The following is a 13413-nucleotide window of genomic DNA, read 5'->3' as shown; positions in this document are numbered from 1 at the left end:
AAAAAAATAAACAAAAAATAAAAGTATGTTTCAAAGTCTATTTTTTCATACAGCTGTAATGACATTCTTGTAAGGTAGTTCAAGCACCACTTTTGAGTGGTCAGCACGGTGTGATTTCTTGAAGGTCCTGTCTTTGTAGTTTAATTGGACATGCAAATGGATAATTTCATCAAATGTTAAATGAGAAACAGAGGGGTGTCTATAGAACTATGGGAATACCGAGTTGGATACCAGGGAATACTTAATGAAGAAATTGCTGATCTGAGCTCGATCAATAGTACAAGACTGGCTTCATTTAATAGATGCAGAAGCTAAGCCACAAAAAGATTAAGCTACTTACCCCGTAATGCACAGCTTTGTGAAGTTGAATCATGGTAGAACAAAAGTGAATTATTCCCAATCTAAGAAAAATTCCAACTTTGGAACTACAAAGTACCATGGAGTAAAGGTTTATTTGAGAAAGTTTCATATTGATGTGCCTCACAAACACATACATTAGAAAAATTCAAGCAAATCAAGTAAAGTCAGAAGTCTTCTAGGACAGTTAATTAGCATGTATACAACAATTCGGGAAACCTTTGGCTCTTCATTTTGTAGTTGTTGAGATCAGAGAACTTGAGAAGATGAGCAGCTACTATGTGAGTTCATTAAACAGATATGCATTGTACATACTTATTACTGAAGGTAATACCAGTCTTACTTCCACGGAAAGCATTTGCAAAAGTGAGGGCATGCCTGTCTTTTCCAGTTAGTCAAAATTTTTTCTGATAACCATCAGACTTCAAGTCATGGTTTTCCAGAAACAGTAGACATAAGCAAACAGAGCGCATTTCATTGGCAAACATTACACATCATCACTAATTCATTTGGAATTTTAAAAGGAGTTTCTAATCATTTTATGTAGTACATCCTAATGAATAGTAGATATAGATAAAACAGGACAGTTGAGCACAGATAAAAAGGGGACAAAGCCAATCCAAAGGATGGTGTATGAGTCTGAAAACTAATATATACTAGTTGTAATAGACCCTAATAAAACACTTAGTGAGTAAGTAGATATTTTGTTTTCTGCCTTAAGTGATTGAAGAACTTTGAGTGACGTTATCATAGGATGTTTGAGGTGATGCCTCATTTAAAAAACATTTTAATAATCATTTTATTAGGGGCTTTTTTTCTTCATTTTTTAATAGATGCCTCATTTTTATGTAATAAAATTTCCCAAGCAACCTTAGAGGTGTCACCAAATTCTGGTCAATGCTTGGTGCTTAATATTGTAAAATTCCTCTTATGCCTTCTGGAAGCAAGCAGAGTAGACTATATTTACATAGAGTTGGTTCTTCTATGTGCTGTATGTGCATTTTAAAGTACACTGGAGTCCCTCAAAAAATGAATGTGTAAGGTGCATTTATGCCAATTTAATAGAATTTGTAACAATTTTGCTGCTGTGAAGCTTACCATTATATGTTAACTTTTACTGCATATTTTTAGTTATATCTACAATTTACTTGGTACACTGTCCTTGATCAAGAACACAGCCCCCATTATAACAATTTTACCACAAGCAAAGACAATTCATATCATTTAAACTAACTTCATTAGATAATTATAACATATTGAATGTGGGAACTCTCTAGAATGGCCATGTTTTCAAGATTATATTGTCCATTTTTGGAATATTTAGGTACTTTTTTTAGCTCTGATTTGCTTATTTTTATTAGTCAAGGTGCTCCTTCATCACCAGCCCCTTTGCTTAGAAACCAGTAATAAACATAGAGTGCAAACTTACTTTCCTGTGAGCCTGAAATAAACATCTCAGATGGTAAGCCTACAAACCCATTTTAACTTAGACAAAGACGAATGAAATACTAATTGAATTTAAGTTAAATATTGGACTTTCATGAAAGAGTTTATTGAGAAAAATATGAAAATACTTTTAGTTCTACAAAGGTCTTGCAAACATTGGACTAGGCAATAACCGAAAGCCCTTTTCAGGATGTTCTCTGAGTGTGTAGTACTAAAAACAACCTAAACTCATTGCTCTCAAGTCAATTCCAAATTTACTTATAGAGAATCTGTATGATAGAGTTGCCCCATAGGGTTTCCAAGGTTATAAACTTTAGGGAAGTAGACTTCCATCTCTTTCTGCCATAGAGCATCTGGTGAGTTTGAACTACTAATTATTTGAATATCAGTCAAATTATTTAACTAATGTGAGACCAGGGTGTCTTACAGGTTTATAATACTGAAATAAAAGGTTTTGCTGGAATCTCACTGGGATTTCTCAGTCTAAATATAGAAAACACTTATAAAATAGAAGTAAAATTATAGAAAAAGCAAACCACATTCTTTTACGGAAGTAGAATAGGAGGTTAAAGAAAGCCCAAAACAGGAAGGGAAAAGACTGGATAATGTAATCATTTTCTTTCATTCTTACCATTAGTACTTTACAATTAAATTTGGCATTCAAAGAAATTTTAATTATATGCTCCACGTAGCCAACCCACTACTTTAGTCATGATATTACTGTATATTAATCAACAGTGCTCTAAGTGTTGCACCTCTTAAGAAAGATAATATAAAAATTAGTCAATTGACTTCAAAGTTCTAATAGAGCCTTTCCTTTGCTGCTTTATCATCCAAATTATTTCCATCTATACCTTATGATACTTCCAGCTGAATTTACACCTCAGCAATTGATAGTCTGTTCCACAGTTGGCCTCATTGACTGAATATATTCATCTTCCCTATTGTCCTTTCACATCTAGGTACTGAATTCCATCTGGAGAAGTCCACTTGTACAGACACACTTCATGTTATTTTTTTTAAAAAAAGGTACTTCCATTGAAGAAAATGTTGTTCTTGCAAAATTCTATCACATAACCTCTAGATTTACTTCTATTATCAAGGCAATATTTTCTAACTACTGCTCCTCTCCTTTCTCTTAGTTTCCAACGTTTGCATTACAATTGTCAGTAATTATATATGTCTTTTGATTGCACATTTGATTAATTTCAGACTGAAGAGATTGGTAGAATTCTTCAATATTTTCACCACCAACTTTAGTGGTTGGTGGATAAATTTTAATAATAGTTTTATTGGCTGGGTTTTCTCATATGCATATAGATATTATCCTATAACAGACAGCAGTGTACTTCAAGACATATCTTGAAATATCTTTTTAGATAATAAATGCAACACCATTCCTCTTGAATTTGTCATTCCTTGCATAGTAAACCATATAATTGTGTGATGAAAAATGGCCAATACCAGTCTATTTTGACTCACTAATGCCTAGGAAATGGATCATTCCCAGTTCCAATTGCTAATAGATGTGACAGTTGTTTCTTCTTACTTTGAGTCATGCTCCATCAGCCAATGAGAGTCCTGAAAGATTTACTCAATTTATCTCCTTATGGTTGATTCTACTTTGAGTAGGCAGCTCTTCCTCAGTCATCTTTTGAGCGCCTTCTAACCTGAGTGGTCCACCTTTTAGCAGTGTACCTGACAGTGTTGAATTGAAGGTTTAGGGGCATGACTTCATGAGACATCCTAGTTAATTACTCTAATAACATATTTAATGCTTCTGTTCTACCTCCTTGTTCATTAGCAGTACCTTAGGTCTTAAAAGCTTGCAATTGGCTATCCAATGTGTGACAACTGGGTTCAATTCACCTGGAGCAACAGAGGCAGAAGAATCACAAGAAAGTGGTGGATGTGGATATGGCTACTTGCTTCCATGAAAAATTACCTCCTTTGCCATGATACCACAAATACTGCATGGTACCTGGCTAACACTACTGAAAATTTTCATGCAAGAATCCAAAGCAAAATATTGACCCAAAGGGGAAAAATACAGAACAGAATTTCAAATTCAGCAGACTTTTAGGGGCCATGCTGGTTGTATGAACCCCTGAAATGATTCCTTGGAGAAAATTTTAAAATGAAAACAAAAGTAGCTCCTGAAATCTTCTTAAAACCAAACAATCCTTTAACGTAACTAGTAAAAAATGTCTTTCATGGACTTGATGATCTTTTAAAAACTATATCAGATCCATGTGGCAACTACAATTTTAAAGTTTAGATAGAAATCTTATGGGCAGTGAGTTTATGTTAATGGAGAGGGACAACTCAGAAAAGGAGGGTAAAATGGTTTCTCAACTCAATGAATGTGATCAATGTAACTGAATTGTACATATAGAATTGACTAAATTGGTGTACATTTTGCTATGTGTTCTAGACCGGTTAACTAGAGAAACAAATCCAAATACACTCATATGTGTAAGAAAGAGCTATAGATCAAAGAGCAATTGTATATTAGGAAAACATCACAGCCCAGTCCAGATCAGTCCATAAGTCTGATACTAGTCCATAAATTCTTCTTCGGACTCACACAGCACATGCGATGATGCTGAATGCAGGAAGATCACAGGCCAGTGGGTGGAAAGTCCTGTGGATCCAATGCTGGTGCAAACATCTCAGCCTTGGCACAGGTCTCTACATGGCTACTCCACTTCTCCAAGTGTGACTCTTCAACAGGTAGGTGAAGCAGAGAAAGAGAGAGTTCTTCCAGGTCTCAGCAAGTCTCCCCATGGCTTGTCAACCGGAAGACCAAGGCAGAGGGAGAAAGGAACTTCCCAGAATCCTCATGAGAAGACCAACCACACAACGAGGCATACATCATCAAGCTGTGACCTGATTAACTAGACACACTCCCACACCGCACTTGCTTAGTTATCAAGTTGCCACACTCTGTATATTCTCAACAATAATAAAAGTAAAATTTTAAGGCCTTTCTTTTAATTACTATTCGGTAAGACTGTAGACCCTGTTCTTAACATTTAATTCTTTTTATAATAAAAAATGTGTGTGTTGCTAAAGGGATTATTGGTATGTGTAACTTTTACGGTTTGCTAATTTTGAAAGCTATTTGCTTTAAAATATTCTTTTTTGTTGTTTGTTCAAAAATTTTTTGGTAAGGTGTGTGTGTGTGTGTTTTTAAATTTATTTATTCAATATAATGAATCTATAATTTATTTAAATTTGGACATAATATATATAACATAATGTGATGGGTAGATTTATTGTGCCAGCCTGGTCAATAGGAACATGTGGGATGAATAAGGTCACAGTTTGTTTGGAGGGCAAAGAGACAAATGACTCAGCAAGACCTGCCCCTTTCTCTCTCACTATGGTGATCAGGACCAGCGTGTGGCTGTTTTAGCTAGTTCTCTGCCTCAACTTGTGACCTACACTACCTGTAGGACAGACAACCCATGGATCCTGTCACTAGAGCTTGAGAGCCCTTTGAGACCTGCTTCGCTATGCTCCTGGTGTAGATATTGCTTGACTTGACACGGGCGGATCCTGTCGTCTTGCATTGCTTGAGTTCAATATTCCATCCAGGCCTGCTTCGCTAAGCTCCTGAGCTGCTGACTGTTGGTGATTTACCCTGCTATTTGCTGCTTGTGGGTGCACTACCTGCATTGCCTGAGGGAAGACTCAGCTGTCTGCTTCCTTGACCTTGGACCCAGCAGCCCTTGTGAGTTGAAGGACTTCCAGTATATTAAATGTTCCACGGAAATGAGTTTAACTGAGCCCTCTGTACTGCTGTGTGGACTAATTAGCTGTTATATTCCTTCATGCTGAATTATCTATCCATATATATGTATATAGGTGTATGTGTGTGTGTATATATATACATATATATGGATAGATTATACAGCATACACACACACACACACACACACATATATTCATAAGTGTCCTGGTTTTGTTTCTCTAGAGAACCCTGCCTAACACACATAACAGTCACCATTTTTAGTGTTTGATCCAATGGTTTATGCTATATTCACAAGCTTGTGCAATAACCATCACTATCCAATGACAGAATATTTCATCACTCATAAAGAAACCCCATACATTTAACTTATTTGTTTTTATTTTAAATTAGGTTAGGTTTTACATTTCTGATCATCAGCTTCTCATTCAACACTTGAATCAACTCCCCCACCCTAAATAGTTTACCTTTTTCCTGCTCCTTGACTTCTCTTCTCCCTCTTTTGAACTATCATCCTTCACTTCACCCAAGTTAGCACACATTTACCATCACTCAGTGTAATATCCCCCATCATCACCCAGTATAATAAGGTCCAGGTCCACCTATGCCATGAGGTGCTTCGTGGAATCCCCATACACTTAGCTATAAGTTTCCATAGCTTGTGACCTATTCCTCCACACTCTCCAATCCAGGCAATCACTAATTTACTTTCTGGCTTTATGAATTTGACTACTCTGGGCATTTAATATAGTTAGAAGAAAATAAGTTATGGAGCTTTAGTGAGGTTGTGGGTTTCCTATTTAAAGATTTTTTTTTTTTTTGCTCTGCCAACTCCCAGTAGAATACTGCTTACACGTTGGTCTGCTACCTTCAAGGTCTACAGTTTGAAACCACTATCTGATCCGCAGAAGAAAGAGGAGGCTTGTCTCAGAAACTCACAGCGGTAGTTCTACCCTGTCCGATATAATCGCTGTAAGTCAGAGTTGACGGGTGGCACTGAGGTTGGTTTGGTTTTTAACCCTGGTGGTGTGCTGGGGTATGCGTTGTGCTGCTAACTGCAAAATTGGCTGCTTGAAACCACCAGTAGAAAGAAGTGGCTTTCCATTTCCTTAAAGATTTGCAGTCTCAGAGACAATTCTACCCTGGTCATTGAGTCAGACATGACCTGATGGCAGTGAGCTTGAGGGTTTGTTTGTTTTTAATTTTGAGAAGGAGCTCTAGTGGCATTGAGCTACTAACCCAAACGTCAGTGTTTTGAACCCATCAGTCATCTACTTCTATAAAAAAACTTTTGAGGGCTATAGGGTTACTATAAGTCAGAAGTGACATTATGGCAGTGAGTTTGGATATTGGTTTTCACACTTGAGCCCTGGTGGCACTACAAAGTGGGTAGTGAATCCATTTTATGGTGGTGAGTAACTTTTCAGAAAGAATAAGCTTTGCAATGGGGCACAAATAAAGTTTATAAATGTCATGAAATTTATTAGGTCGGGAATACTGTTTGCCTTAAGATTATTTCTCATTCCATTTTTAAATCTTTATAGGCTTTGATGAGGGTAATGTCTACATCCTTTGGGAATTTCATTTATTTTCTTGAAATGATTACTTAGAAGAGAACATTCATTATTTTTGCAGAGATTGGATTCATTGCACTTTTCATTATCTTTTTAATTCTTAAATTTGTTTTTCTATTTGAGAATAAAGTTTATTACCTTGGGGGGGGGTGGAGTGTCCCTTTAGGAATACTGCTCTCTTTCTTGCTTGCTTTGACCCTTAATTTTTTCCACTGAGGGAATTATAATCAGTAGGACTTAGAAATTTGGACATCTTACCTTTAGCAACAGAACTTTGATAGTGTAGTGGGTTGTGCATTAGGCTTCTAAGTGCAAGATCAGCAATCTGAAATCACCAACCATTCTGTGGGACAGAAATGAGACTTTCTTCTCCCATAAACAGTTACAATTTCAGAAACCCAAAAGTGCAGTTCTATCCAGTCCTAGAGCTCTCTATGAGTTGGAATGGATTAGATGGTAGTGAATTTGATTTGAGGGTTATTTTTAGTAAGATTTCTGTTTATTTTCTTAAAAAGAAAAATTTCTGTTGGGAGTAAGAGGTTCAGGGTATTTTGCTTCTTCTTCTTTCTCAGGCGCCTGTTTAATATTGCCCCCCACCCCACCCCCACCCCTAGGAGAATCAGTTTAATATTGCCTCCCTCTAGGAGAATCAGAAAACAGTAATCACTGCTTTGGGATAAAGCAAAGCTGATTGAATGTCAGCTAGAAGAAAGTTTTTAGACAAATGAGGATGCTATGTGTCATAGAAAGCCAAATGCTGTAGAGTCAAAAGATCCAAAATAGATAAATTAATAGCTATATCCTATAAATTATCAAGTTTTATTTTTGTCATCCCCTAACTCATTAGGCTGTCTTCATCAAGGGAATAAAAGCGTGTTTGATGAAGAAGAAAGCATTTTGTAAACTGTAAAGTTTACAAAATTAAATATATTAGCAAAAAGGGATTATGCAATCATTATTATTATCCCCCTGATTTACTTCCTGGCCTTTATTAAATGTTTCCCCCATTTACTTGGAAGCACTTTGAGTAATGGCTCAGTTTCAGAAGCCTCAATCAGAAATTTTAATAAGCACATAAGCATTGTACTCCCAGAAAGGAAAGACCACTGATTATCTTTTCTAGAACATCCTGCAGCAAGTGATGCAAGAGCTCTCAGAATACAGCAAATAATTCAGATGGTGTCAATAAAACTGGGCAAAGTAGGTGGGGTAGAACCAAAAGGAAAGAAAGAAATGTTGTCCTGACCTTTTGACAGGTTAAACAGTAGAATCTTGAATCTTGACGCTGTTTACAGCCGGTGTAGATTATTTTTTTTGGTGGGGGTGGGGGTGGGGGGTGGGGATGGTGATGGGGGTTGTGGTTTTTTTTGCCTAGGAAAAGATTGCATTATCCTTGAAGCCAAACCATCAATTTAGTCTGATGCTGCTGCTATGGCTGCGTTGGTTATGGACACTTTAGAAACCTTTTTTTTTTTTCATTGTTAGGTATTTGCTTCTTAATTATGGTCCCCAAACTCATTCTGTGAAATGGAAAGATGACTGCATTTCTGTAAAAGCTATATATTCCAAGCTACTTAAATAAACATTTAATCTCCACTTTTCCTGGATTTCTGATGGGCCACCAATGAGGATGCCTTTCTCTTCCTTCGCAGTATCTACATCGCTGGAAATCAATTTGACAAAATTCAAGCTTCTGTAAAAATTTATTGAAAGGAAGGCTACATTGGACTAGGCACTGGGAGAGAGAAAATTCATAACTAAGGGACGATGCTAATGTCTCTGGCAGGACTGACCAGGCATCATATAAAGAATTGCTTGCTCTTTGCAAGAACATATATGCCAAAATGCTAGAGAAAAATTCTGTTGTAGTTTGGGGACTAATAAATACTGTGGCAATTCAGGAAGCATTCAGAGATCCTTTCCTCATCCCATTCCTCCCAATTGCATATAAAAACAAAAGGTATTTCTTCATAGGTTTTCATTCATCACTGGTAATGTGATTATGATTTCATTGCTGGTCAAATTCCAGGGAAAATAAATATAAATTGCCTTTCTTCAGCCACAGCTGAGGGGAGAGAAACAAATATGGCCTACTTCATATAAACTCCACACCCCCAAGCAAGTGATAACATTATTAAATAGCCAATTTATATATCCTTACTTAACACTTGCTGCCACCAAGTGGAGGACCATAGCTCATTTCTTGGAAACCAAAACATCTTAGAAGGGAAGGAAACAGGTTTGTTTCACTGAGCCTGGCAGTTATTTGACAAGAAATCAGAACTCCCCCCACCCCCGCCCCGCTTTTCCTTGTAGTCACATGCCTGACAAAAATTTGCAACCAATGGGTTCTGAAACCTTATTGAAACATCCAAAGATCTCAGACAACAGGCTGGAGGTATATATTGCTTTTTACTGCAATACCAGAGAGTAGAATTATCTAGGGGAAACCTATTGTCATATTCAAACACTTTAAATTATAACAAGAGTTTTATGTTACTGGCACTGACAGTACCTTGCCACATAGTATTTTGTTGGATGATAACAGCTCTATTGTTTTGTTCCCCCGAGATTTTGTGTATATTTTTGTTGTGTGCCATGAATTAGATTCTGACTCATGACAACGCTATGAGACAGTGTAGAACAGCCTCCTATGGTTTCCTTGGCTGATATCTTTATGGTAGCAGATCTTTTTTCCCTTAGAGTGACTGGTGTGTTCAAACTGTCAATTTTTGTTTATTAGCGGAGTACTTAACCATTGTGCCACCAGAGTTCCTTATATATGTAATTGCATGCATGCATTTATTTACGTTTTATGTATCTGCAGGTTTTCTTTCTCCCCCTCGCCCCCACTCTCCCCTTGCTTACCTCAAGGAGGCAGTGCTTGAGAACACTCACACTTTAGCTAAGTTGGCAACCTGTTTACCTGGAATGTTAAGATGCAAATCAGTAATTGTGTGTACTATTTACCTAAGAAAAAATACAGCAGAGAATGGTCTTATCATTGAAAATCAGATGTTCCCATCTGTACCAGAGAGCAATTGCTTAGTGACTCTAAGGGTATTGGAGGAGGGCTCAACTCCCAACAATCTGAACATCTCCTCACATCCTTTGTATCCTTCAGATCCCTCTAGAGTGTAGACCCACTGATTAGTTCATCTACATGGCCTTCTCAGAAGATGTCAGTGTCCTATAATTTATATGATAAGTGATTCAACAAACAATTGGTTCTACCAAAGGCGAAGTCCTTGGTCCCTGACAATGCTGTCATAAGCCTGTAAGTCTGCTGGTCAGTTTGTATGAGGATACGTCCAGTAAAGAAACATAATCTATTCCCTTTATAGGGCTCTCTCTCATCTGTCTGGGGACAGACATTATCTTGTCTTGACACACTGGTGAAAGATGCTTTCTCACTGTCTTAAAACTCACCCCGAGATCCTGGCCTCCAGTCAGCCTTCCTGAGGTCAAAGAGAAGACATGTTTTCTGGGCATTCTAGTAATTAGGTCCTCAGGTGTCAGTTTTGCAGTTATGTTCCCAAGGTCTGACTGAAGTGAGACACCGGTCAGGTAATTCCTGCTTTTCTGTCTCCCACTAGCTTCATGCAAACTCTTTCCAAGAGACAATAGAACCTGGTTTAGGGTACCTCTTGTCTTGCTGCCCCATCCTTCTTGGAATTAACTACAGAGAAGGACTTCTGCAGGAAGAGGAGAGGTTTTTGCTTGTTTGTTTTTTAAATTTTCTGAGCGCTCCACCTTTCTTATTTTTTAAAGTTTTTTTGAACCTCTATACTTTTATCTCCCATGTGAAACTTTTTACTGTAGCCTTCCTCTTTTTTTTTGGTCATTTCTTCTTGCAGATATTTTTCAAGCTCAAACCTTTCTATTCAGAAATCAGGAAGAGATTCACACTTCCATTTCAAGATGACCCTCTGGTGTCTCCTCCTTCAGTCTCTACATTTTACAGGTGACCTTCTTTAGCAGGAGTCCTGCCAGGTAGCTTGATGTCTGGGTATTGTTGGTGTGTTGTTATTTGTTTATTTCTCTCTTTGCTTCCTCACACCCCTGCAGAGGAAGCTAAACTGCGGCATATGTATAAAATATCTCAATTTCCATAGTCTCTTAGGGGGAAAAATTGGAGGAGAAGAAAAGTCGTGGGGACTAGAGAAAGAGAAAAAAATACACAGAGACTCCCTCTGAATAGCGGGTTCCAGAGGTGTATGACAAAAAGGCCTTCTTCCTTCTGCCCCAGGGGCTGGCATCCCAAAGTCCTCCATTGCCCTCTCTGAGTTAAGTGCAACGTTTCAGGAGGTGTCACTGAAGACAGGTGGAGATGAGGGTTTCCCATCCACATGCCCCCAAATCTCAACTCCTACTTTTGTGTTTCCAAACCAGGACTCCTATGCTTCCTGGTCCTGGTACTGGATTTTATCCACCCTTTTGTGACTGGCCAGTGCCTGTATCACTGTTTGCACTTACCTGCCAGGAAATCCAGCAGGGATGGAATGGTGGCTACCACGCATGCATGTTCTTCCCCTCCTCCCCAGCGAACCCTGCCCTTCCCCTGCAGTGCGCGTGGGCACCGCCCATCCCTTTATCCCCTTCTTGAGTGCAGGCATCCAATAGCCTACAGAGGTGCTGGGAACCTCCTTAGAGCCTTGCTAGTTGTGGCCTGGCTGACGTGCCCCCTCCCGTGTCAGGGAGGGGGCCAAGCGGGTGGCAGCGAGTCTGCAGCATGGGCCTCTGCGGCAATGACCACCACTGAGAGGTGTGCCTCGCCATCTCCTTTCATTTCCATTCCCAGTGCTGGGGGGTGGGGGTGGGGGACAGCCCCAAACATTTCCCAAGACCTTTCACGTTCTCTGGACGGCTCTTCCCCTTCTTTCTCAAGATATAGTTGCTTCCGGTACAATCTCCTCTCACCATGCAGAAAACTGCTTGGACTCCAACCCCATGCTGCCACCTCCGTTTCTAACCCCAAACACTCCACTCTCTTTCCCACATGTTGCTTCCCGCCTCCCAACTGCTTTCTGATCCCCTGGGAACCCGCATTCCCGCATCTTTCCTAGCATCTTAACCAGCCTGTGGCAGCCAAGTAGGATGCTAGGGATATCCAGGGTCTAGAGAGTTCTATAGCCCCCCTGCCAGGCCTGGATTCTTCTTGCCATCCCAGAGGGTCCCTTTTCTTACCTCTCTACTGGACAACCGCACTGACATTTTGAGCGCTGGCGATGAGGAGGTCTGTAGTCTCCTCTCTAGAGCGATCGCTGGCCACTGCAATAGGCATGGTGCTGGGCTCGTCTTCGAATAGCTCGCTGAAGCGGACTCTGGGCATGACTCTGTGACTGGTTCTGCGGCTGGTTCTGTTGTTGGTTCTATGTCGAGTTCTGTGGCTGGCTCTGGATTCGCCTCCAGACAAGGCTTTGGAGCCGACTCTGGACAAGACTGTGCTGCCAGTTCTGGTAAAGGCTCCTGGGGCAGCTGAGGAGCCTGCGGTGGTGGTGGCTGCGGCGGCGGCGGTGGCTCTGGAGGCTCTTCAGGGTCGTCTTCATCCTGAGGTGGAGCGGTGTCCTGGGCCGCCGCAGCTCCGCGGTCCATGACTGCACACTGCCTGAGGTCTGGGCAGCCTGTACTTCTAGCTTGGAGGGCTAAAGGACCCTAGGGCGCCCCACCCATTCCAGTCCGACAACCCCTTGCATGGTGCCAAACTTTCCCCCACCCCACTCCATGGCTGTCTTCGCTCTGCTCTGAGATCTAACTGGGGGGCGCTCCGCGTCGCCCGGTGCTGGAACACGCCCCTCAGTGAGCGCACACCTCTTCGTAAGCAGCCACGGATCCGATGGGTGGGAAGCAGAGGGGCTAAGGACTCGGACTGGACAGAGGGCTTGATGACCTACCAGCCACTTGTGGGAGGGGTGTAGGGGGGAGTGCAAACTGGGGAGGAGCAGAGGAGTAGCTGCGGAGGAGGGGGCAGGGAATTGAAGCCTAGACCTATTTAACCCTTTAGTGATGCAAATGTAAAAAGCGCAAACCTCTAAAGCGAACTTAAGGGTCTTTGCAACCCACTACTTAGCCGCTCAGCAGGGAGCAGCTTTTCCAAATAACGTCCATCCTGAGACTGCTCTCCCACTTCAGCAGCAGGTGAGTCTAGCCTTGGACCAATCTCTTGCCGCTCGCCCCCCTACCCCCACCGCATCTTCAAGCCTCTTTCTGCAAGTAATCCTTTTTATCTAACCTAGGAAATGAAATTAAAATGCACAGTGTGTGTGTGTGTGTGTGTGTGTG

At 40.4% G+C, this 13413-nt stretch overlaps 1 protein-coding gene across 1 annotated transcript in view; it reads right to left on the bottom strand.

The window, feature by feature from the left end:
• DGKK (diacylglycerol kinase kappa) overlaps positions 1-12726 on the bottom strand; it is a 176917-nt gene extending 164191 nt beyond the window's left edge. Inside the window, exon 1 of the mRNA XM_004713137.4 lies at positions 12319-12726. Within this exon, the coding sequence (XP_004713194.2) occupies positions 12319-12726 (408 nt within the window). The remainder of the gene's footprint in view (positions 1-12318) is intronic.
• Between the last annotated feature and the right edge of the window lie 687 nt (positions 12727-13413).

Source organism: Echinops telfairi, unplaced genomic scaffold (genome assembly GCF_000313985.2).
Source record: "Echinops telfairi isolate 266 unplaced genomic scaffold, ASM31398v2 ScPeMD7_19;HRSCAF=73, whole genome shotgun sequence".
NCBI classification, from domain to species: domain Eukaryota; kingdom Metazoa; phylum Chordata; class Mammalia; order Afrosoricida; family Tenrecidae; genus Echinops; species Echinops telfairi.
Note: the sequence above shows the minus strand (reverse complement) of the source record. Positions and strands in the feature narration are given on the sequence as shown.